At 46.3% G+C, this 22,971-nt stretch overlaps 1 protein-coding gene across 1 annotated transcript in view; it reads right to left on the bottom strand.

Moving 5' to 3' along the window:
- Nucleotides 1-22,971, bottom strand: part of RIMKLA (ribosomal modification protein rimK like family member A) — a 157,702-nt gene that overhangs the window by 19,643 nt on the left and 115,088 nt on the right. The window contains exon 3 of the mRNA XM_088453963.1: nt 9,675-9,761. Within this exon, the coding sequence (XP_088310089.1) occupies nt 9,675-9,761 (87 nt within the window). The remainder of the gene's footprint in view (nt 1-9,674; nt 9,762-22,971) is intronic.

The raw sequence follows: 22,971 nt of genomic DNA, 5'->3' as shown, positions 1-22,971 counted from the left end.
ATTCTGAGAGGCACGTAATGCGGTTGCGGCTCTTGTCACTTTGTGTGATCATGGTCCCATGGGAAGACCACCAGTATTCAGTCAAACACATCTATGCGCCTGCACCACCAACTACTGAAAGCAGCCGTCATAAGTGTTATCAGCATTTCCACCAGCCCCATTCTTCGTCCAGGAGTTCTGATTAAAATCAGACGGATCTCTGCATACGCACAACTCTCAGTAAAAGAATATCAGAGTACACACCTATGACAAGCCATAGCATATATATTTTAATTGCACGCGCGCCGTTACTACTCACTAATATGCAACCCGCAACGCACTTTCCTAAAAATCACTCAAATTGCAAGCAACAAGGAATCAGGCCCTTGGTATGGATGGATGATGGAGGAATGGGAGATGTAGGAATCATACCGGGGAGATTCTAGAAAATCAGAGGTTACAGGGGGAGATTTATGAAATCTTGGGAGCAGTGGCGGCTCCAGAGGTGGGGCTGCAGCACAGTCCAAATTTCAAATAGTGAGTCCTGGCCGGTGATGTTTGGCAGTGTTTTGAAATGGCAGTTGGTGTGGCTCCCCTATTCCAATTTTGAACTGCACTGCAGCCCCCCCTCTGGAGCCACCACTGCTTGGGAGAGAGATAAAGTGGAGAAGTTGCCCATATCTAATCAGCTTCATTTTACACAGGCTGTGCTAGAAAAATGACAGTTAAAAGCTGACTGGTTTCTATTCGCAACTTTATCGCCCTTTAAGATTTGATAAATCACAAACCAAGTTTTTTGTATCTTGCTGTGTTAAACTAACATGCAGGTGCAAATGCAAGATTTCTAGAGGGAGAGCGTGATTCCAGATTTTTGATTTTAGAGCAAATCAAAAAACTCAAAACAAGCTGCAATAATATTAAAATTAGAAAATTACAATGTATGTACATGTATTAAGTATTATTAACATATATTAAATAAAAAGCATAAAGCTGTACATTAAACCACTCATATTATTTTAGCCTCCGTTAAATAAATCATTCTTAGGGTGGGTACACACCTGAATGACCGCAATCGTGCCTATGTTCAGGGCGAATTGTCTTCACCCTGAACAATGCATGAGTGCCGGTTTACACTTAAAACACTTAATGAATGACGAAACGACCACTGTTCCCACCTTCATAAATATGAACAGCCTTGCAGCACAGCCAATCACACGATATCGCATGCGACCGCGGGCGCAGGGCCGGTGCAATATTTCCGGGCAGCCTAGGCAACATTTCACCAACTGCCCCTGCTCCCTCTAATTCATAATATGCCACGCTTCAGTATCTCCAGTTTATAGTATGCACAGCATTATCCCAAATTCATAATATACTACAGTGCATCCGGAAAGTATTCACACCGCTTCAATTTTTCCACATATTGTTATGTTACAGCCTTATTCCAAAATGGAATAAATTCATTTTTGTCCTCAAAATTATACACTCAATACCCCATAATGACAACGTGTAAAAAGTTTTTTTGAGATTTTTGCAAATTTAATTAATAAAAACAACTAAGAAATCACATGTGCATAAGCAAGGCTGCCCCCTGTCCCTTCCCCCTTAAAAAAGCTGCAATTAAATGTGGTATTAGTATTTTAAATAGAGTATTAATAATTATACTGTATATGTCCTTGATAATTGGTCAATAATTAGCTTACTTATACATTTTGACACCTCTTGCCCCCTTCAGTCTCTCCAGCCCAGTCCTGCTGTCCAACACTTGTCTCCAGTTCAGCCCCACAGCAAGTCCCAGCCCAAGACAATGAGCCCCATCCCCAGGCAGTGAGCCCCAACCCCAGGCAGTGAGCCCCCGCCCCAGGCAGTCAGTCCCACAGCAAGTGTCAGCCCCAGGAAGCCACTGTCAGCCCAACCCCAGACAGCAAACCAGTCAGTCCTAGCCCAGCCCCAGGCAGCCAGCCCCAGCCCCACACTTACCTTCTACAGACAAGCCGTAGTTCCTCTGTCCACTCCACTCTCTGTATCAGCGTTGCAGCACAGCACGACGGCATGAAGTCACGTGCGCCGGCAGCCGGATCATCGTCCCACTTTTGCAGGCTAGGAAACAAAGTGGGCAGTGGCAGCAGCGGGAAGCAGGCGACCGGGTGGCAAGCAGTCACCCCTGATGGCAGTCCCGGCAGTTCCCCTCCTGATGGTGGCCCTGAGTGTGGTGGCAGGTTGGTAGGTGCAGGCGGTCCCGCTGAGTGTCTGGGCCCGGGACTCCAGTCCCAGCAGTCCCCCATTGATGGCGGCCCTGTACATAAGTACTCACAGCCTTTGCTCAATACTTTTTGATGCACCTTTGGCAACAATTACAGCCTCAAGTCTTTTTGAATATGATGCCACAAGCTTGGTACACCTATCTTTGAACAGTTTCGCCCATTCCACTTTGCAACACCTCTCAAGCTCCATCAGGTTGGATGGGAAGCATTGGTGCACAACCATTTTCAGATCTCTCCAGAGATGTTCAATCGGATTCAAGTCTGGGCTCTGGCTGGTCCACTCAAGGAAATTCACAAAGTTGTCCTGAAGCCACTCATTTGATATCTTGGCTGTGTGCTTAGGGTCGTTGTCCTGCTGAAAGATGAACCGTTGCCCCAGTCTGATGTCAAGAATGTTCTGGAGCAGGTTTTCATCTAGGATGTCTCTGTACATTGCTGCATTCATCTTTCCCTCTACCCTGACTAGTCTCCCAGTTCCTGCCGCTGAAAATCATCCCCACAGCATGATGCTGCCACCACCATGCTTCACTGTAGGGATGGTATTGGCCTGGTGATGAGCGGTGCCTGGTTTCCTCCAAACATAACGTCTGGCATTCACGCCAAAGAGTTCAATCTTTGTCTCATAAGACCAGAGAATTTTGTTTCTCATGATCTGAGAGTCCTTCAGGTGCATTTTGGCAAACTCCAGGCGGGCTGCCGTGTGCTTTTTACTAAGGAGTGGCTTCCATCTGGCCACTGTACAGGCCTGACTGGTGGACTGCTGCAGAGATGGTTGTCCTTCTGGAAGGTTCCCTTCTCTCCACAAAGGAATGCTGTAGCTCTGACAGAGTGACCATTGGGTTCTTGGTCACCTCCCTGACTAGGGCCCTTCTCCCCCGATCACTCAGTTTAGATGGCCGGCCAACTCTAGGAAGAGTCCTGGTGGTTCCGAACTTCTTCCATTTATGGATGATGGGACCTTCTAAGCAGCAGATATTTTTCTGTACCCTTCCCCAGATTTGTGCCTCAAGACAATCCTGTCTCGGAGGTCTACAGACAATTCCTTGGACTTCATGGTTGGTTTGTGCTCTGACATGCACTGTCAAGTGTGGGACCTTATATAGGCAGGTGTATGCCTTTCAAAATCATGTCCAATCAATTGAATTTACCACAGGTGGACTCCAATTAAGCTGTAGGAACATCTCAAGGATGATCAGTGGAAACAGGATGCACCTGAGCTCAATTTTGAGCTTCATGGCAAAGGCTGTGAATACTTATGTACAAGTGATTTCTTAGTTGCTTTTTTTTTTTTTTTTTTTAATTAAATTTGCAAAAATCTCAAAAAAACTTTTTACACGTCATTATGGGGTATTGTGTGTACAATTTTGAAGACAAAAATTAATTTATTCAATTTTGGAATAAGGCTGTAACATAACAATGTGGAAAAAGTGAAGCGCTGTGAATACTTTCTGGATGCACTGTATATAGAATATGCCACACAGCAGAGTGATCAAATCATAACTGCCGCCAATTCATAATATGCCACACAAATTCATTATATGTCACTGAGCCGTGAATTATGCCATTTTTCAGGGACCCATACCCAGTATCCCTGACGTGAGGGGGCACCTCTGCTATAGACAGAGCGCCGTAGTACAAATACCTTACTTACCAAACTGCCACCACCAATGGAAACGATTTAAAGAGGCCACCGGTGCTCTATAGCCCCAATAATTGCACAGGCTCAACAACAAGATGCCCACACAGTTAATCTTTTGCTTAACCTTTCCACAATTGCGCAGACTCTGCATCCCAGATGACCACACAGCTCGCTGAGACCCTCTGCGTCCCGTACTTAACAATAGTTGTAGCGTTATCCTACCGGACTAATAATCTCTTCAAAGACTAGGTTTTGGAGCATATATGAAATAAACTAATAAAGAATACTTTATTTACAGAAAAAGGAGTACAATCCTTAAAAAAGGATGTTACAAAAGGTACATACATGTATAGCAAGCAATATTAAATAAAAATGGAATACTTACAAATTAACACTCAGCTAATTTGCCTGGAAGGGACAGGAAGAAATGCAAGGACTGCAGGTTAAAAACTCTTACTCTTTCACTTCTCCTAACATTGCTTAGTAAATAGACCCCTTAGAATCATTTTACACAAGTGATCATAATTAGCTGCTGGTTTGAGTGAAAACCAATTAGATCCCAGAAGGTTATTGGGATAGAATCAATACCTTGAAAAAAATTCCTGCACAGACAGGCCAAAGAGACTATTGTGTGGGGCACTCTTAGTTAATGAATTATAATAGTAGAGAAAGTGAATAGTTTGTTAATTTAAAACATAAACTTTTAATAATACTTGTTAAAATAATAGTGTGCCAGACACCCAGAAAAATATGGTAAGGTGTCCACTATAAATATATAAAAAATATATTTTTTTGGATTGAAAAATCACTAGTTTTAATAGCAAAGCCCTGCTTTACAGAGAAAAACTTGATTTATAGCAGGAAAGATTAGGCGAAAGTAATATGAGCTATCTCTCTATCCCATATATGGAGAAAGAAAAGAAAAAAGAGACTCACATATAGATATTTTATCGTATAGATATATATATGTATAATAGCAGCTACAAAATTAACACTGGTAATATATAGTATCTTTTTTATGCATGGGATTACGATGAATAATCTTAATAATTACTATAAGACACCAAAGATTGTAAGTCAGCTCAAAATATTGTAAAATAATGTAATTAATTGTTTCTGGTCAGAATTTGCAAGGAAATTGTCTCAGGTCTATTATTTGTATCAACTCAGAATACTCTGCGAATAGTCTGAATCAAAATTATATTCAAGTGTCACACAATAAAAATGTGTACATATAAAAATTGATGAGAAGTTGATATCATACAATTAAATTGTGTACATATAAAAATGAGAAGTTGGTACATAAATCACTTGCATATGTGGCACAAAAATAGACTTATGAGTGAATAAATGTAAAGAAATAAGAAAAGTCAAAACATTGCTAAGTGTCACCCCACTTCTGCTTTTGCATGGAAATAGTGCAAGCCGTGCAATGAGAGAGTGAGGAGACTGGTGTCTATAGAAACAACAGCAATGGTAAGGTCTGTTAGGGCTCTGCCAGGTGTTAGATAGACCTTGTTACCATAAAGACATTGCAGGGTTAAATGCACCCAGGAACAATCAGACCACTACCAGGAGAGATAGAGAAATATCTAGTAGACCATGCACATAGTGTTTAAATACAAATAATTAGTCCAATACTATGCTGCTGTGTTCTCTTCCTGTCAGCAATGCACAAATCTATTAATCAAAAGCACAGTAGCGTCTGCTTAGAATCGCACAGCGGCGATCACATGTCTCTATGCAGTACACCCAGCGGTTAAATGCACATCTCCCAAGTCAGATATAGAGGAATGCCTATAGTGAATCGCACAATAGTAATCATACATTGATACTCAGCTGACAAGGGCTGTAAGTCTCCAGCTCTCAGATAAGGCTTCCAGTCCGACTTAGGGAAAACCGACTCTGCAGACAAACATGCAGTTGCGGACATGTGACCGTAATCAGATCAGCTGATTACGGTCACATGACCGCAACTGCATGTTTGTCTCAAATTGAATCAAACACTATTTTCTTAATATATATAATGATCTCTACCTTCATCTTTAATGTGTGTTATTACCATCTTTAGTAGTTTCCACATACTGTAGATATATATACTTTAGAAATATTTTGACCAGCTGCCGTTAGAATGTATGTCATTTGCTGCCCTGTCTTGCTTTCCTTAGTTTATTTTACTGTGTGACTCAAAAGTCTGATGTTAATTATGCAAATTTAAATTACTACTCATCAGTATATATATTTTTTAGATTTTTCATCTACGACTTTACCCTGTATATAAATTGTCTCTCTGTGTTATGACCTGTGTCTCCTGGCTATATCCCTTCTGGGATCTAATTGGTTTTCACTCAAACCAGCAGCTAATTATGATCACTTGTGTAAAATGATTCTAATTGTTGAAGTGATTTAAACTGACCGGACTTGAACCTTTCTACTCACATTGAAAATGGCGTCAGAAGGACGCTGAAACGCGTAGGTGTCTGTCACTGATTTTTATACCTGGCCCCATACCCACCACCGAAAGCCCTCCTGCATATTCAAGTATAGACGCTTCTGCATATTTCTGAGCCTCTACCATCACTGGCCAACAGCGTCCCTCTCCCTGCATCATCCTGGAACATGGAGCCTTCTGCTAAATACCTGCCCTTCACGGAGCTACGGAGTGGCCGCACCACCCCTTCCTGCAGTCTCCCCGCTAGTCGGGTCGAGCGCTCGTGGCCAACGCGTGCATGCTGGTCAGAGCACTTACTCTTTCCTAGAGTACGGAGCCCTTTGCCATCCTCGTGCCGGACCCGGAGTTCTGGAGCGGCCACCTACTCCCCTCTGCATCTCCATCTTCAGCTGGGTTGAGTCCGGGAGGCCAGCCATCCTCGGTCACTGCATCTTTTACCACCCATACTGGATCACAGCAATAAGATCTGTGTCTGATCAGCCTGCATGGAAGGTAACACTGTACCAACTTTCCATTGTTTACATTACATCTATCCATTGTGTCTCATTGCCGGATGATGCACAGAGTATCATATTTCTAACAATTGTTACATTATCAGCTAAGAGCTTCTTGAGGGCTTATCATTAGCCATTGACTTTGCATGTTTCTGGTCCGTGACTGAGGGGTCTATTTACTAAGCAGTATTAATAGGAGAAGTGAAAAGTGATAAGGTGCCAGCCAATCAGCTCCCAACTGTCATTTTTCAAAATACAGCCTGTGAGATGGCAGTTAGGAGCTGATTGGCTGGTACCTTATCACTTTTCACTTTTCACTTCTCCTAACACTGCTTAATAAATAGACCCCTTAATATTTTAGACTGTTCAATCGCATGATTTTTACAATCAATATAGTTGCTACATGTTTTCTGATTGCCTTATTTGATTGACATTTGCACTGGTTTTTTCACTATAATAAATATACAATTCTTTTTTAGTACATACTTCCTGTATTGGTTTGAGTGACCCTTATTTGTGTTTAACAGATTCTGTGACTGCTTTATTTTGTACATACCATTTTCCGATTAGTGGGAGTAACTACCCCACACAACCGCATTGAGGGGCCTATTCATCAACACTAAAATAACATTTTAAGGACATTTTCCTTAAATAATGTTATTTTGGTATTCATGAACAGACTTAACACAGGAGATGTCACAGATATCTCCTTGCTAAGTCCCCCTGCGTTAATTTCTACACTCCCCATACATTAGTATGGGGATGTGGAAATTATGGTATTCATCAAATTCTGAAAATTATCAATTTTGGAATTTGATGCAGTTACTATTCGCCACTGTGAGGTGGCGAATAGCAGAATCCACTTACCTGTATCAGCGTGTGCAGGTCCCCCGACGAGTCCCTCCGGCGCTATGCTCCGTCCTCAGGCTCCGGAGGCTGGTCTGTCATGTGTGCTCCCCAGCAGAGCACAAGAAAGTTTAGAAAAGGAAAAAAAATTTTTTTTTTTTTTCTAATCTGTCATGTGGTCTGCAGGGAAACCACATGACAGACCAGCAGGACGGAGCCGGAGGCTGCTGCGCGGACAGGTAAGTTGGGGGGGGGGGGGAAGGTGAGCGGAGGGGGGAGGGGGTGGGTACGAAACTTACCGCATCTGTAGGCAGTGCTGCGCAAGCGCTGGTTTTACAGATGTAACAGCGCATGCGCAGCACTGTTTCCAGACGCGATAAGTTAGTGTAGAGGGAAAAGTATTTATTTCCCGAAAAGCTGTCATCGCAAAAATGACAGCTTTTCGGAATAGATACTTATGGAGAGGTGGAATGATGAATTCCACCTATAATTAGCTAGAACTCCATGAGAGTTCTAAAGCTAATTATCTCCATTGAATTTTTATGTTTACTGAATAGGCCCCAGAATCTGTTAAGCTTCTATCAGCCCCTCAGTGCCTGGGCTATATTTTGTTGGTCCCACTGTAATCACTGTGGGCTTAGGTCCTGATTCAGACTTGGGAATAGAGTAAGATATAGCAAGTAACGGTACATCTGGACAAACCATGTTGCAATGCAAGGGGTGCAAATACATACTTATTTTATGCATGTGCGTTAAATACTGGCTGCTTTTGCATGCAGCCCACAAATGCTGGACAGCTTTATTTTTACACTGCAATTTAGATTTCAGGTTGGACACCTCCCTCCATCTAAATCTCTCTAAACATTTTATATCTGCCCCACCTGCAGTATGGTTTTACCAAGGTGCACAGTTACTTGCTATTTCTTACTCTATTCCCAGTGTCCAAGAAAGGAGAAAATATTGTGGAACAATCACTAATTCCGAATACATATAGACTAACAGTGTTAGACCTGGCTCATGGTTACATAGCTGCAGGACGTTTAGGTGTCAGAAACCTCTAAGATAATGTTTTTTTCTGGCCAGGGGTCCATAAAGATGAATCTGACTATCCCGTTTGAGAGAAAAGCTATGGATTTGGTTGGACTTCTAAAGTCTGCCCGGGGTCATCAATATTATTTAGTGGTAGTACACTACAAGATACCCTGAAGTGATACCATTGCACAATGCGTCAACAAAGACATTTGCTAGGGAACTAGTACATCTTTAGCAGAGTGGGAATACCTAAGGAAATTCAAACGGATCAGGGTATCCCATTTGTGTTAAGAATTATTAAAGAGTTCTGCTGTCTGATTAAGGTTACTCATATAAGGACCTATGTGTGTCATCCTCAGACTGATAGTTTAGTGGAGAGGTTTAAAAAAACTTAAAAAAACATGCTAAAGAAAGTGCCAGAGCACCTGTGAGAGGCTGATAAAAGGAGTCAGTTTCTCTAGTCTGTCTCTCACTGCATGAGGAGCCTGATGAGGCAGAGAGAGAGAGAGAGACTATTGCTTGTGACTGTAAGTAATACTGTTTTGCGAGTTGGACACTAGTACTTTCCTACATGAGCAAGGGAATTGTATTGTGGAGCTACTAATTGGCTGCTGTGTGCAGGGTACTGCCGTCTACCCCAGAGAATATATATATATATATATATATATATATAGTTACCACACGACTGGCACTCCACAATAGAGATGAAAATCTTGCCTCGTTGCCTTCCCTTGGATAAGATCCAAATAATATAGCAGCAGACAGACGGCACTCGTAGGACTTAAAAATAATCAGGAAATGTGCTTAACCTTTTAGGTAATTTTAGGTATGCTATTAAAATGACCTAAACGGTTAAGCACTTTTCCTGTTTATTTTTAAGTCCTACGAGTGCCGCCTGTCTGCTGCTATATATATATATATATATATATATATATATATATATTCACCAAAGAGAATTTTATTATTACCTTGATGCCCTCGAGTGTTTTTCACCACAACAGGATATCCCAGAGGTTCTGCTGCATTTATCATTTTTGAAAACTCATCATGGCCACCTGTCGAATAACAATAAAAAAGTTTACTTATTTCAAGAAAGGAGGAGGCATTTCTCCCAGAAGGGCTAATCCTGAGTACAGTGTGGGTGGGGTGCGGATATGTTGTGGTGATGTACATCAAGCGTATTCAACATGTGGCTCTTCAGCTGCTTTGGAACTACACATCCCAGCATGTTCTGCCACAATTTTAGCATGCCCTAATAGCACAAATGTGACTGTGCATGCTGGTATGTGTAGTTCCACAGCAGCTGGAGGGCTGCATGTTGATTACCCCTGAGGTACATTGTATTCAGGGCTGCCATCAGAAATTGTGGGGCCCGGGACTAGCAAAATTGGCAGGGCCCCCCTTTCCTCCGCTACCTTATTCCTACAAGAAAAACATTTGGCCAAAAAATATCATCATCCAGCCAGGAACCCCTTATGTGCATTCAGCCAGGCCTCCCCTCTTATGTGCGTCCAGCCCATCCCCCCCCTTATGTGCGTCCAGCCCATCCCCCCCCTTATGTGCGTCCAGCCCATCCCCCCCTTATGTGCGTCCAGTTCATCCCCCCTTTTGTGTATCCAACCAGGACCCCTTATGTGCATTCAGCCAGGCCTCCCCATTATGTGCGTCCAGCCCATCCCCCCCTTATGTGCGTCCAGCCCATCCCCCCATTATGTATGTCCAGCCCATCCCCCCCTTATGTGCATTCAGCCAGGCCTCCCCCTTATGTGTATCCAGCCAGCTTCCCAATGTGTCCAGCCTTCCCCTCCTTTCACAGGTACAGCAGCGCTTTCAAACTTACCGGCTACTGTGCCTGTGTGGTGGGCAGGTGCTTGATACAATTCTAATTGTTATTATATTATCACATGTCTTGCCTGATTCATCACGGATCGCAACTGCAACAGCATACGCAGATCGGACAATGGTACATAATGCGCATGCATCGCAGTGCTCATGCGTGAGTTAGCATTGTGATTGCTCTGCGATCACTCACTCAGAATGAAAGCCATCATCGAGTGAGTGACGGAAGATCAGCGTTTGGGGGTAGTGACAGGGGAGTGGTTGGAGAAATGCAGGCATTCTTGTCCATTTGAACACCGTTGCATGGGTTTGCATAAATTAGCTACTGCAATGGCATACGCAGCTTGAGTACTTACTGCGTGCAACGAGGTTAGCAATTTCTGAGTAAGGTCAGACCTGCTGTAATTCTGCACGAGGGGCCGATGTTCCCGATGTATACGCAGGACTACAAGGTATTACGGATGTGAGAGAGCGGTAGTGGGCATCTCTATGCTGGCTGTGCAACAGCTTTGCGATTGCATTCATTAGCATATTTTCGCAGCAGACCTCCGTGTATAATCGCAGTTGCAATCGCAATATCGATCCGTAGTGAATCAGGTCTTGAATTTGTAATACGGAGGTATATTTTGTGGCAGAACAATCAATAGCATACAATTTTATGTTTCATTATATAGACAAAATTACTCATTGATAAATGGCACTCTCTCTAGAGCAATATAAGTTTGTTTGACTTACATTTAGTTGTCAAAAAAATGGTATTAAATTATTCATGAGTTTTGCTGCCCTGTTCACTAAGGAATTGTTATGTAATGCCGGCCTTAAGGATGCCTCCTGTCACAATACCGAGAGCGGCAGCCCGACGATGGTTGGTATCCCGACAGGGGTCAGGTAAGTATACTTATTCTTCCCCCAACCCTAACCCTCCCTCCTTTTAGCCTAACCCTAACCCTCCCCACCCCGCACCCTATCCCTCCCCGTAAGTGCTTAAACCTAAGTCTCCCCCCTTTGTGCCTAAACCTAACCCTGCCCCCTTACTGCCTAACTCTAACCCCCCAGTGGTGCCTAATCCTAACCCTCCCGCCTAGAGGTTCCTAACCCTAATCTTCCCCTCCAAAACCTAACGCTCTCCCCCTGCGGCTAACAGCTAAGGGCGCCACGGATTTACCTAGTTCGGGCTGGCGTTCTTCTGGATTCCGGCGTCGGGTTTAACATAGGCGTGGGTATTTTGACGCCTACCTTAAGTTCCTTGTCGGGCTTCCCCGTCGGGATTTAGACCGGCAGCATTGTGGCCGCCGGTATTATAACTACGTCCCGTTTACCAGATGCCACCATACTGTATGTTTAAGAAAAAGCAAAGTGAAGGAGTATTGATTTATTTAAATAAAAATACTTTATCTTAAATATAGATTAAAAGTAAATGAACAACAAGCCACAAATAGAAGATATTTACTCCCTCTTTGATGTGTTTTTTTTATAAGGCATAGGCTACTTCATTAGACAATGTGGCTTAAAATGTCAGAACCCCCTTACATCATCACAATAATGTATTTCAATTAATTAGCAACAAATAATTTATATAATAATAAATATGACAAAGACAAACATCAAGTTAAAAAGATCAGTGACGGGGTAACAGTGGCGAAACTACAGAGGGTATAGTTGCTATGGGGCCCGCCGCTTCGGGGGGCCCGAGTTCCAGCAAGCAATCTGCACCTTTTTTTTTTAATATTAGGTCAATATAATTTTTATTATTTTAATAAAAGTTTATTTAATCCTTCGGGTCTCACCGGGAGTCCTGTACTGAGGAGAGCCAGATCTCAAAGACTCGCGAGATGATGACGTCATCATTTAGCGAGTACGGAAGCAGTGCAGGAGAAGCCTGCGTTGGACAGATCAAACACCAGACACACTCTCGCTTTTGCCGATGCTGGTGAGTACAAACCGCCACCCCTCCCCAGTTCCGGCCCGAGTCCCAATCCTAACATAGGGCCTGAATCAGATCCGCTCGCGAGCGCATAGCGCTTGCAAGCGGGTCGATGGCCGGGCAGTGCGCACGCGCGAGCCCCGTAGTGAGTGAATTTTCACTCGCTGCGGGACTCACTAAAAGACAGGGTGGCTGTCGATTGTGATTGACAGCTTGCCCCGTTTTGTAGGCGTGCAGGGGTGGGGTGGCTGGACAAACGGAGGCATTCCTGAAGAAACGCCTGCCGTTTGTGGGTGGCCCTACTGACATCACCAGTGATGTCAGTAGTGAACTTCCTGGTCTATTAGAGCAGGAAGTTCACTGGGGCTTGCAGTGGACAAGTCCCTACCATCTCGTCACAAGCCTGATGGTCGCCATAATCGCGACCATAGTCAGGCCGCCCGCTAAAGCTGTGAGTGGTCACCCACAGCTTAGCGAGCGACCTGGAGGCCGGTTGAAAAAAAAAACGTCCCGCCCTGATTCAGAGCGAGCGCTCGCAAATAGCAAGCGCCTCTGAATCAGGGCCATAGTCTCCCCGCTGCTGCTGGTCAGAACTCAGACAGTCACAGACGGACACACTCCCGAGTCCCGCTGCTGACACTGAGTACACTCGGGCCCTCCCCAGTGCCGGCCATACCGTCCCGAGCAATACACACCCCTTCCTTAGATGACAGAGGGGAGACAGTGAGGTGCTACAGGGGGAGTGAGGTGCTACATGGTTAGAGCGGGGAGTGAGAGGTACTACAGGATGACTGAGGGGAGTCAGTGAGGTGCTACAGGGGGAGTGAGAGGTGCTATGAGGTGAGGGGAGTCAGTGAGGTGCTACATGGTGACTGAGGGGAGTCAGTGAGGTGGTACAGGGTGAGGGGAGTGAGGTGCTACATGGTGAGGGAAGCACAGCACATATATATATATATATATATATTAGGGGTGAGCGGGTTCGGATTTCTGAAATCCGAACCCCCCGGAGCCCCCCCGATCCGAGTCAGGCTCGACTTTTCCCGCCTGACTCGGATCTGAAATCGAGGCAAAACGTCATCATCCCGCCTTCCGAGTCTCGCGGGTTTTGGATCCTATATAAGGTACCCGCGTCGGCGCCATTTTCTCACTCGGCTGTGGACAGTGAAGAGGGAGGGTGGGAGTTAGGGCTGTGTAGTGTAGTGTAGTGTAGTGCTGCTGTTGTCCACTACTTCAAAGTCCATAGGGGCTGGCTGTGTTGTGCTGTGCTGCTGTTGTTAATAGGGGCTGTGTCCACTACTTCAAAGTCCATAGGGGCTGGCTGGACTGTGTTGTGCAGTCAGTTCTCCATAGGGGCTGTGTCCACTCCAAAGTCCTGTGCAGTGTTCCAGTCCTAAAGGGGTGCTGTAGTGTTGTCCAGGGGGTGCTCTGTCCATCAGGGGTGCTCCCCCCAAGTGCTAAAAAAATAATATATTTTCTGTGTTTGTGAATTGTGTGCGCAGTAGCCGCACGTGCATCAACAAAGTAGTGCCAAGCGTGCGCCTGTGTCATAAGTAAAGGGCCGGCTGGCTTGACCGTTAAAGGGTGCTGTAACCCCCAAAGTACACTCCAGTCCAAACCAAAAAAAAAAATATTTTCTGTGTTTGTGAATTGTGTGCGCAGTAGCCGCACGTGCATCAACAAAGTAGTGCCAAGTGTGCGCCTGTGTCATAAGTAAAGGGTGCTGTAACCCCCGAAAGTACACTCCAGTCCAAACCAAAAAAAAAATTATTTTCTGTGTTTGTGAATTGTGTGCGCAGTAGCCGCACGTGCATCAACAAAGGAGCAGCGCCAAGCGTGCGCCTGTGTCCCATAAGTAAAGAGCCGGCTGGCTCATTTCTTAAAGGCTGGTGTAACCCACAAAGTGCACTACTCTCCAGCAAAAATAAAAAAATATTTTCTGTGTTTAGCCGCACGTATATATCAAATCGATATAACATAAATGGAGGACCAAACTTTCTCCGATAAAAATAAAATAGAGAAAGATCAAGAACCACTTCCTCCTAGTGCTGAAGCTGCTGCCACTAGTCATGACATAGACGATAACATGCCATCAACGTCGTCTGCCAAGGCCGATGCCCAATGTCATAGTAGAGGGCACATACAATCCCAAATGACAAAGTTCAGGAAAATGACCTTGAAAAAAACATTTAAATCATCTGAAGAGAAACGTAAACTTGCCAATATGCCATTTACGACACGGAGTGGCAAGGAACGGCTAAGGTCGATCCCTAGTATGTTCATGACTAGTGGTTCAGCTTCACATGACGATGGAAGCCCTCCTCCCACTAAAAAAATCAAAAGAGTTAAGCTGGCAAAAGCACAGCGAAGAACTGTGCTTTCTAAGAAGATATCACAAATCCCCAAGGAGAGTCCAAGTGTGGTGGTGGTTGCGATGCCTGACCTTCCCAGCACTGGACGGGAAGAGGTGGCTCTTTCCACCATTTACACGCCCCCTGCAAGTGCTGAAAGGAGCACCCACAGTCCACTTGCTGATATGCAAATTGAAGATGTCACTGTTGAAGTACAACAGGATGAGGATACTGGTGTAGCTGGCGCTGAGGAGGAAGTTGGCGAGGAGGATTCTGATGGTGATGTGGTTTGTTTAAATCAGGCTCCGGGGGAGACAGTTGTTGTCCGTGGGATGAAAAAGCCCATCACGGTCATGCCTGGGCAGAAGACCAAACATTCCACCTCTTTGGTCTGGCAATATTTCTATCCAAATCCGGACAACAACTGTCTTGCCATATGTACCATATGTAAAGGTGAAATAAGTAGGGGTGGGGACGTCAACCACCTAGGAACATCCTCCCTTATACGGCACCTGCAGCGCGTTCGTAAAAAGTTACTGTCAAGTTCAGAAACTTTGGCTAAGACCGTAAGCAGTCCAGGGACACCTAAATCCCGTTGTCCTGTTGTATCCAAGCGCCTGCAAACCACACCGTCAACTCCCTCCTCGTCAATTTCCTCCTTAGTCAGGATCGGAAGTAGTCCTGCAGGCCATGTCACTGGCATGACTGACTCTCCTATCCGGGATTCCTCCGGAGGATCCTGCATTGCTACTCCTACTGCTGCCGCTGCTGCTGTTGCTGCTGCTGGGAGTCGTTCATCATCCCAGAGAGGAAGTAGGAACACCACTACTTTTACTAAACAATTGACGCTCCAACAGTCCTTAGCGAGGAGGATGAAGTACGACAGCAGTCATCCTGAAGCAAAACGTATAACTGAGGCCTTGACTGCTATGTTGGTGTTAGACGTGCGTCCGGTATCCGCCATTAGTGCAGTGGGATTTAGACAATTGATGGAGGTAGTGTGTCCCCGGTTCCAAATCCCGTCTAGATTCCACTTCACTAGGCAGGCGATACCGAGACTGTACAGAAACGTCAGAAAAAGTGTCCTCAGTGTCCTGAAAAATGCCGTTGTACACAATGTCCACTTAACCACGGACATGTGGACAAGTGGAACAGGGCAGACTAAGGACTATATGACTGTGACAGCCCACTGGGTAGATGTATCACCTTACGCAGCAACAGCAGCAGCGTCACCAGTAGCAGCATCTCAGAAACGCCAGCTCGTTACAAGGTAGGCTACGCTGTGTATCACCGGTTTCAGTAAGAGGCACACCGCCGACAACCTCTTAGAGAAACTGAGGGAAATCATCGCCCAGTGGCTTACCCCACTTAGACTCTCCTGGGGATTTGTGATATCTGACAACGCCATCAATATTGTGCGGGCATTACATCTGGGCAAATTCCAGCACGTCCCATGTTTTGCTCACACAATAAACTTGGTGGTGCAGAATTTTCTGAAAAGCGACAGGGGCGTGCAGGAGACGCTTTGGGTGGCCCGAAAAATTTCTGGCCACTTTCGCCATTCAGCGACTGCGTGCCGAAGACTGGAGCGCCAGCAAACACTCTTGAACCTGCCCCGCCATCACCTGAAGCAAGAGGTTGTGACGCGGTGGAACTCAACCCTCTATATGCTTCAGAGGATGTAGGAGCAGCAAAAGGCCATACAAGCCTATACATCCACCTATGACATAGGCAAAGGAGGGGGTATGCACCTGACTCAAGCACAGTGGAGAATGATTTCCGTGTTGTGCAAGGTTCTCCAGCCCTTCGAACTTGCCACACGTGAAGTCAGTTCAGACACTGCCAGCTTGAGTCAGGTCATTCCCCTCATCAGGCTTTTGCAGAAGCAGCTGGAGAAAGTGAAGGAGGAGCTAAGACGGAGCGATTCCGCTCGGCATGTGGGACTTGTGGACGAAGCCCTTCATTCGCTTTGCCAGGATTCCAGGGTGGTCAATCTGTTGAAATCAGACCACTACATTTTGGCCACCGTGCTCGATCCTAGGTTTAAAGCCTATGTGGTGTCTCTCTTTCCGGCCGACACAAGCCTGCAGAGGTGCAAAGACCTGCTGGTGAACACACTGTCAGCTGAAGCGGAACGTGACACGTCAACGGCTCCTTCTTCATTTTCTCCCACAACTGGGGCTGCCAGGAAAAAACTTAGGTATCCTAAGCAACCCGCTGGCGGTGATGCAGGGCAGGCAGGACCAAGTTTGGACATCTGGTCCGGACTGAAGGACCTGGCAACAATTTCTGACATGTCTACTGTCACTGCATATGATACTGTCACCATTGACAGAATGGTGGAGGATTACATCGGTGACAGCATCCAAGTAGGCATGTCAGACAGTCCATACCTGTACTGGCAGGAAAAAGAGGCAATTTGGAGGCCCCTGTACAAACTGGCTCTATTTTACCTGAGTTGCTCCCCCTCCAGTGTGTACTCCGAAAGAGTGTTTAGTGCAGCCGGGAACCTTGTCAGCGAAAGGCGTAGGAGTTTGCTTCCACAGAATGTGGAGAAGATGATGTTCATCAAAATGAATTATCAGCTCTTCCAGGGAGACCAGCCTCCAGAAGGTACAGAGGGACCTGTGGTGGTGGATTCAAGTGGGGACGAGTTAATACTTTGTGAGGATGAGGATGTACACACTGAAGAGGGTGAGGAATCGGTGGACGAGGAGGATGAGGATGACATCTTGCTTCCGTAGAGCCAGTTTGTGCAGGGACACATTAATTGCCAGCTTGTTTTGTAGGGGCCCAAACGAACCCAATCATTTCAGCCACAGTTGTGTGGCAGACCCTGGCGCTGAAATGATTGGTTTGTTAAAGTGTGCATGTCCTGTTTATACAACATAAGGGTGGGTGGGAGGGCCCAAGGACAATTCCATCTTGCACCTCTTTTTTTTCGTTGCATTATGTACAGTTTGGGGCCTAGTTTTTCAAACTGCCATCCTGTCTGCCACTGCAGTTTCACGCCTAGATGGGTCACGTGTTTGTGCCGCCCACTCGTGTCGCTTAGCATAGTCATCCAGCTACCTCGGTGCAACCTTTTGGACATAAAAACACTATTGTGAGGTGTGAGGTGTTCAGAATAGACTGGAAATGAGTGGAAATTAAGGTTATTGAGGTTAATAATAGCATAGGAGCAGAAAAACCTACAAATTCTGTGATTTTAGCTGTTTTTATGCTTTTTTTCAAAAAAATACAGATCCAAAACACAAAACCCAGAACCCAAAACACGGAAGGGTGGTTTTGGCAAAACCAATCCAGATCCAAAACACGAAGAAAGATCCAGATCCAAAACCAAAACACAAAACACGAAAAGTGGCCGGTGCACACCCCTAATATATATACATACATACATACATACATACATACATACTGTTAACACGTGGTGCTGAAATGAGGATTCCAGACTGGCAGGTATTTTTGGTAAAGCAGTGGCTTTTTAATAGCAGTAAACACTGCACCTTAGCATACGTGAGTTTAGGCCTGGATACATATAGGCACATAACACAAAATAAACAAACAAACAAACAAACATAAAAGTCTCAGCACTTCTTGTGCTAATCAGTCATCAGTCTCAGCTGCAATCAGTTGGCCATGCTCTCCCAGCATAGAACTCGGACCCTGGCACTACAACACTGTGGGCCTGATTCAGAGCCACTCGCTCTTTGTGAGCGCTTGCTCTGAATCAGGGCGGGGATTTTATTTTTCTCCTGCCCGCTCGCTAAGCTGTGGGTGCCCACCCACAGCTTGTGCGAGCGGACTTTAGATGATCGCGATTATCGCGACCATCGGGCTTGCGAGGAGACTTTGTGGTAGAGCAGGAAGTCCACTACTAAGGGAACACCTGCGTTTGTGCAGCCACCCCCCCCTCCAAAACGGGGCGAGCTGTCAATCAACATTGACAGCCTCCCTCTCTTGTAGCGAGCCCCGGAGCGACTGAACCTCAGTCGCTCACTGGGACTCGCGCATGCGCACGTCGGACACGGCGCATGCACAGGGGCCAAACATCGATCCGCTTGCGAGCACTATGTGCTTGCGAGCGGCTCTGAATCAGGCCCTGTGTCCCTAGAACCTGGCTGCTAATCAGCATCAGGGCAATGAGCAACAGGTGTATGAGAGTTTTAACCCCTTCCTGTGCTGCTGACTTTCTGCTGGCTCTGGGCAACCTGGAAAACAAGGAGTTCCATATCTCCACTTTGAGCTGTGCAGCCCAGAAAACCCAAAATTCCAAACTTCTATTTTAACTGCAGAATGTGCTGGTCTTGTTTTCCTCTCCCTTGGAGGGAGCTTATCCCACCAGAATGTGGGCAATTCAGGTGAGAGACAACCCCTCTCACCACAATACATATATACATTTATATATATGTATACACTCTGGTTGAGACCTGAGTTTGGGGGGCCCTTAAAAATGTTGCTATGGGGCCCACAAAGTTCTAGTTACGCCCCTGGGTACACATAATAATAATTATATATTATCGAGCACATATTTTAATATATAATTTGGTAGTGGAAAATGCTCTATTGCTTACAATCTACAGTATATGTCTCCTTATGCACCTCATGAGGAGCACATTGAGCATATTACTACCTCTAAAGGGGTGTTTAACCTCCTCAATACCAGATGCAAATATATTCATCATGTCCACTATGTCACTCTTATGAAGGAGTTCTTCTCTATATTAACAGGCAGTGACTGAAAAGCTTGCTCTGCACAAACACGCAGTTATTGAGGCATTCATACACAAGGGCAAGGCTAGAGATGTCGCATCAACTCAAATGGCTGCAGTCTCAGCTTTTTCTTGTATCAGACACTGGGCCTGATTCAGCAGAGGACGCAGCAAATTTTTGGATGCAGATTCCCCTGGCAACGAGCATGGATGAAACCCCTGACAACGAGCATGTGGGTACACTTTTAGGGGCTGCAACTGCAGCCTCTGCTTAGTTAGTTTTATTTTCTCTTATTTTATTTTCTATTGAGCAGGCAGCAGGTCAGTGTAATTGCTTCCACTGTTCCAATGGCCAGAGCACTGCCAACATGGTCAGTGACCTTGGCGGCTCCTAATAGCACAGACAGGAGCCAGCCGTGGCCGGTACACTGGGGACAGGTAAGGCAGCTCTCTGCATGCAGGAAGCCGCATCTTAGTGCTTGCTCACCACCGGTCAGGGAAGCAACCCACATGTGCCAACAGTGGGGTCCCGGTCATCTTCGCACCCCACTGGATCACCAGGGAAAAGGACTCTTCATTCCCTTTGCAGAGATCTGGCAGTTGACTACTTCAAAAGCTTGGGTAAGGAGTGTCGTTTTTCGGGGTTACACTCTCACCTTCCGTGATCGCCCTCCAAGCCAGTTGTTTTCCACTGCCAGAAAGGCAGTGGCTTTGAGGAACTCAATTCGGTCTCTGCTGGCCTCCAATGTCATGATTCCAGTTCCTCCTCCTCAAAGAGGAACAGGTTTCTATAGCAACCTGTTTCTTGTCCAGAAGCTGGCCGGCTCCTTCCGCCCAATCCTCATCTGAAATTGCTTGACAAGTACCTCCAAGTTCCACGTTCTGGATAGAATCTCTTGGCTATCATTCTGGCAATGGAACCTGGGGACTACATGGTTTCCTTGGACATCCAAGATGCCTATTTGCACATTCCCATACATCTGGCTGCTTGTGTATTTACAAAAGTCACGGCGGTAATGGCAGCGCATAACAGATGCAAAGGAGTTCATATCCTTCCTTAGCTGGACAACCTCCTTATTCTGGCACAGTCCCTAGATGTCCTTTAGGACCATCTTCATCTAATGGTACCCCTCCTTCAGTCTCACAGATGATCAACTGGAAAAAATACACAATCTCTCTATCTCAAGTTATGCTTCACTTGGGAGCTGTGATGGAATCAAAGGTTCTGCTCCCCAGATTCAAGTTGATTGCATTACAGGACAAAGTTCAGACCTTTCTTTGTCATCACAGGCTGTCCATCCATGCCTGCATGCAATCTTGGGCACATTGGTATCCACCTTCGACATAGTGGAATACACCCAATTTCACTCCTGACTTCTTCAGTTGGAGCATCTCTCCCAATGGACCCGCTTCCACCTTCATCTCCAATCTCAACGGATTATCTTCTCTTGGGAAGTGCACCACTCCTTGATGTGAAGGCTCCTTCTCTCCCACTTGGACAAGACAGACTGGGTCCTTCGCACAACTGATGTAAGTCTTCGAGGTTGGGGGGCAGTAATGTGCTATCACACCTTTCAAGGTCAATGGTCAGCTCTGGAAGCTTTGCTTCCGATCAATATCTTGGAGTTTTGGTCAGTTTACATAGCTCTATATCAGGCCAAGTTCTTTCTCCAGCATAAACCTGTCAAGGCTCAGTCCGACAACGTGACAGCTGTCACCTATGTAAACCGTCAAGGCGTAACCCACAGCAGAGGGAGCATGAAAGAAGTGAGCCGCATTCTTCATTGGGCTGAGCGGCTCCTTCTAGCTCTGTCAGCGGTTCACATCCCAGGGGTCCACAATTGGGAAGTAGACTTCTTAAGCCACCAGGACATGCACTCGGGTGAATGCTCTCTTCACCCAGAAGTGTTCCTTGGCCCACTGGTTTCGCTTCACTATCCGCCATGCCTACCTTTTGGCGGACCTACCAGCCCCGGTGTGTGGTCATTCCACTAGGTCGGCGGGGACATTGTGGGTGGCTGGTGTCCGGCACACTGTGACACATGTCACAGTGTGCCGGACACCAGCTGTTACTTACCGGGTCCGGTAGCACTGGAATCTCGGTCGGCAGCGGGCAGCGGCCAGGGAGTCCCCGGTGCCCTCTGCTGAGGCGTCCTCCCCTGGTCCCCCTCGCTGGGTGGCTGCAAGTGCAGGTGGCCGCGGCTCCCCTAGGAGCGCAAGAGGGAGACTCTGGCAACAGACAGATCCCAGAGTATAGGCTCCATTACCTTACTCAAGCGTTGCTGTGTATACTTGCTATCCGCTCCTGACCTTGGCTTTGTTCCTGACCCGTTTTTGTCTGATCCCTGGCACTGTAATTGGTAATCTGGTTCTGAACTTGGCTATCCTTCATGACCTGCATACATCTGCTCCCTGGTGAACTGTTTTTTTAAGATTTGGAAGGAGGTAAAGAGGAATTTATGTAAAGCCTCTTCAAGGTATAAACAGTTTGCGGACAGGAAAAGGAGGAGGGGTCCCGTATTGAGTCCTGGTGATAAAATCTGGCTGTCAACCAAGCACTTGCGATTGAAAGTTCCTACCATGAAATGTGCTCCCAGATTCCAGTAGACCACCAGGAGGAATATGAAGTGAAACAGATTTTTCACTCCAGAGTTTCTAGAGGAGCTGTCCAGTTCTTGGTGGAATGGAGGGGCTACGGTCCTGAGGAGCACTGCTGGGTCGGTGCCCACCCCTAAAGCGGGTGTTCATGTCACAGTGTGCCGAACACCAGCTATTACTTACCGGGTCCGGCAGCACTGGAATCTCGGTCGGTGGCAGGCAGTGGGCGGGATGTTCCCAGTGCCTGCTGCTGAGGCGTCCGCTTCTGGTCCCCCTTGCTGAAGGCTTCAAGTGCAGGCGGCCGCGGCTCCCCTAGGAGCACGTGCGCCGACCTGCAGGGAAATTTAAAGGGACAACTGCTACAAATGTGAATTCACGTTTGGCGCAAGATTTGAACTCCCTATAAGAGGGAGTCTCTGGCAACAGACAGGTGCCAGAGTATAGGCTCCATTACCCTACTCCAGCATTCCTGTGTATACTTGCTATCTGTTCCTTACCTTGGCTTTGTTCCTGACCCATTTTCGTCTGATCCCTGGCAGTGCGTTTTGTAATCTGGTTCTGACCTTGGCTATCCTCCGTGACCTGCATACGTCTGCACCCTGATACCGTCTTGTCTGTTTGGTTCTGACCCGGCCTGTTGACTATGCTGAAAGTCTTCTCCGCTCCATCCAGAACTTCACCAGCACCTGTATAGGGGACCAATTCTGAGGGCCACGACCTTTGTGTCAGACGCAGCCAAGTCCATACCTTCTTACGAGGGTCCCTGGTGACCACCGATGGCACGTTAGACTCCGCGCCTCAGAAATAGGTCTCGCCAATCCCCAAAATACGGGTTGCATCAATT

This window comes from Taudactylus pleione, unplaced genomic scaffold (genome assembly GCF_031769625.1).
Source record: "Taudactylus pleione unplaced genomic scaffold, aTauple2 ptg000604l, whole genome shotgun sequence".
NCBI classification, from domain to species: domain Eukaryota; kingdom Metazoa; phylum Chordata; class Amphibia; order Anura; family Myobatrachidae; genus Taudactylus; species Taudactylus pleione.
The sequence above is the reverse complement of the archived record's forward strand: the minus strand, read 5'-3'. Positions and strand labels throughout refer to the sequence as shown.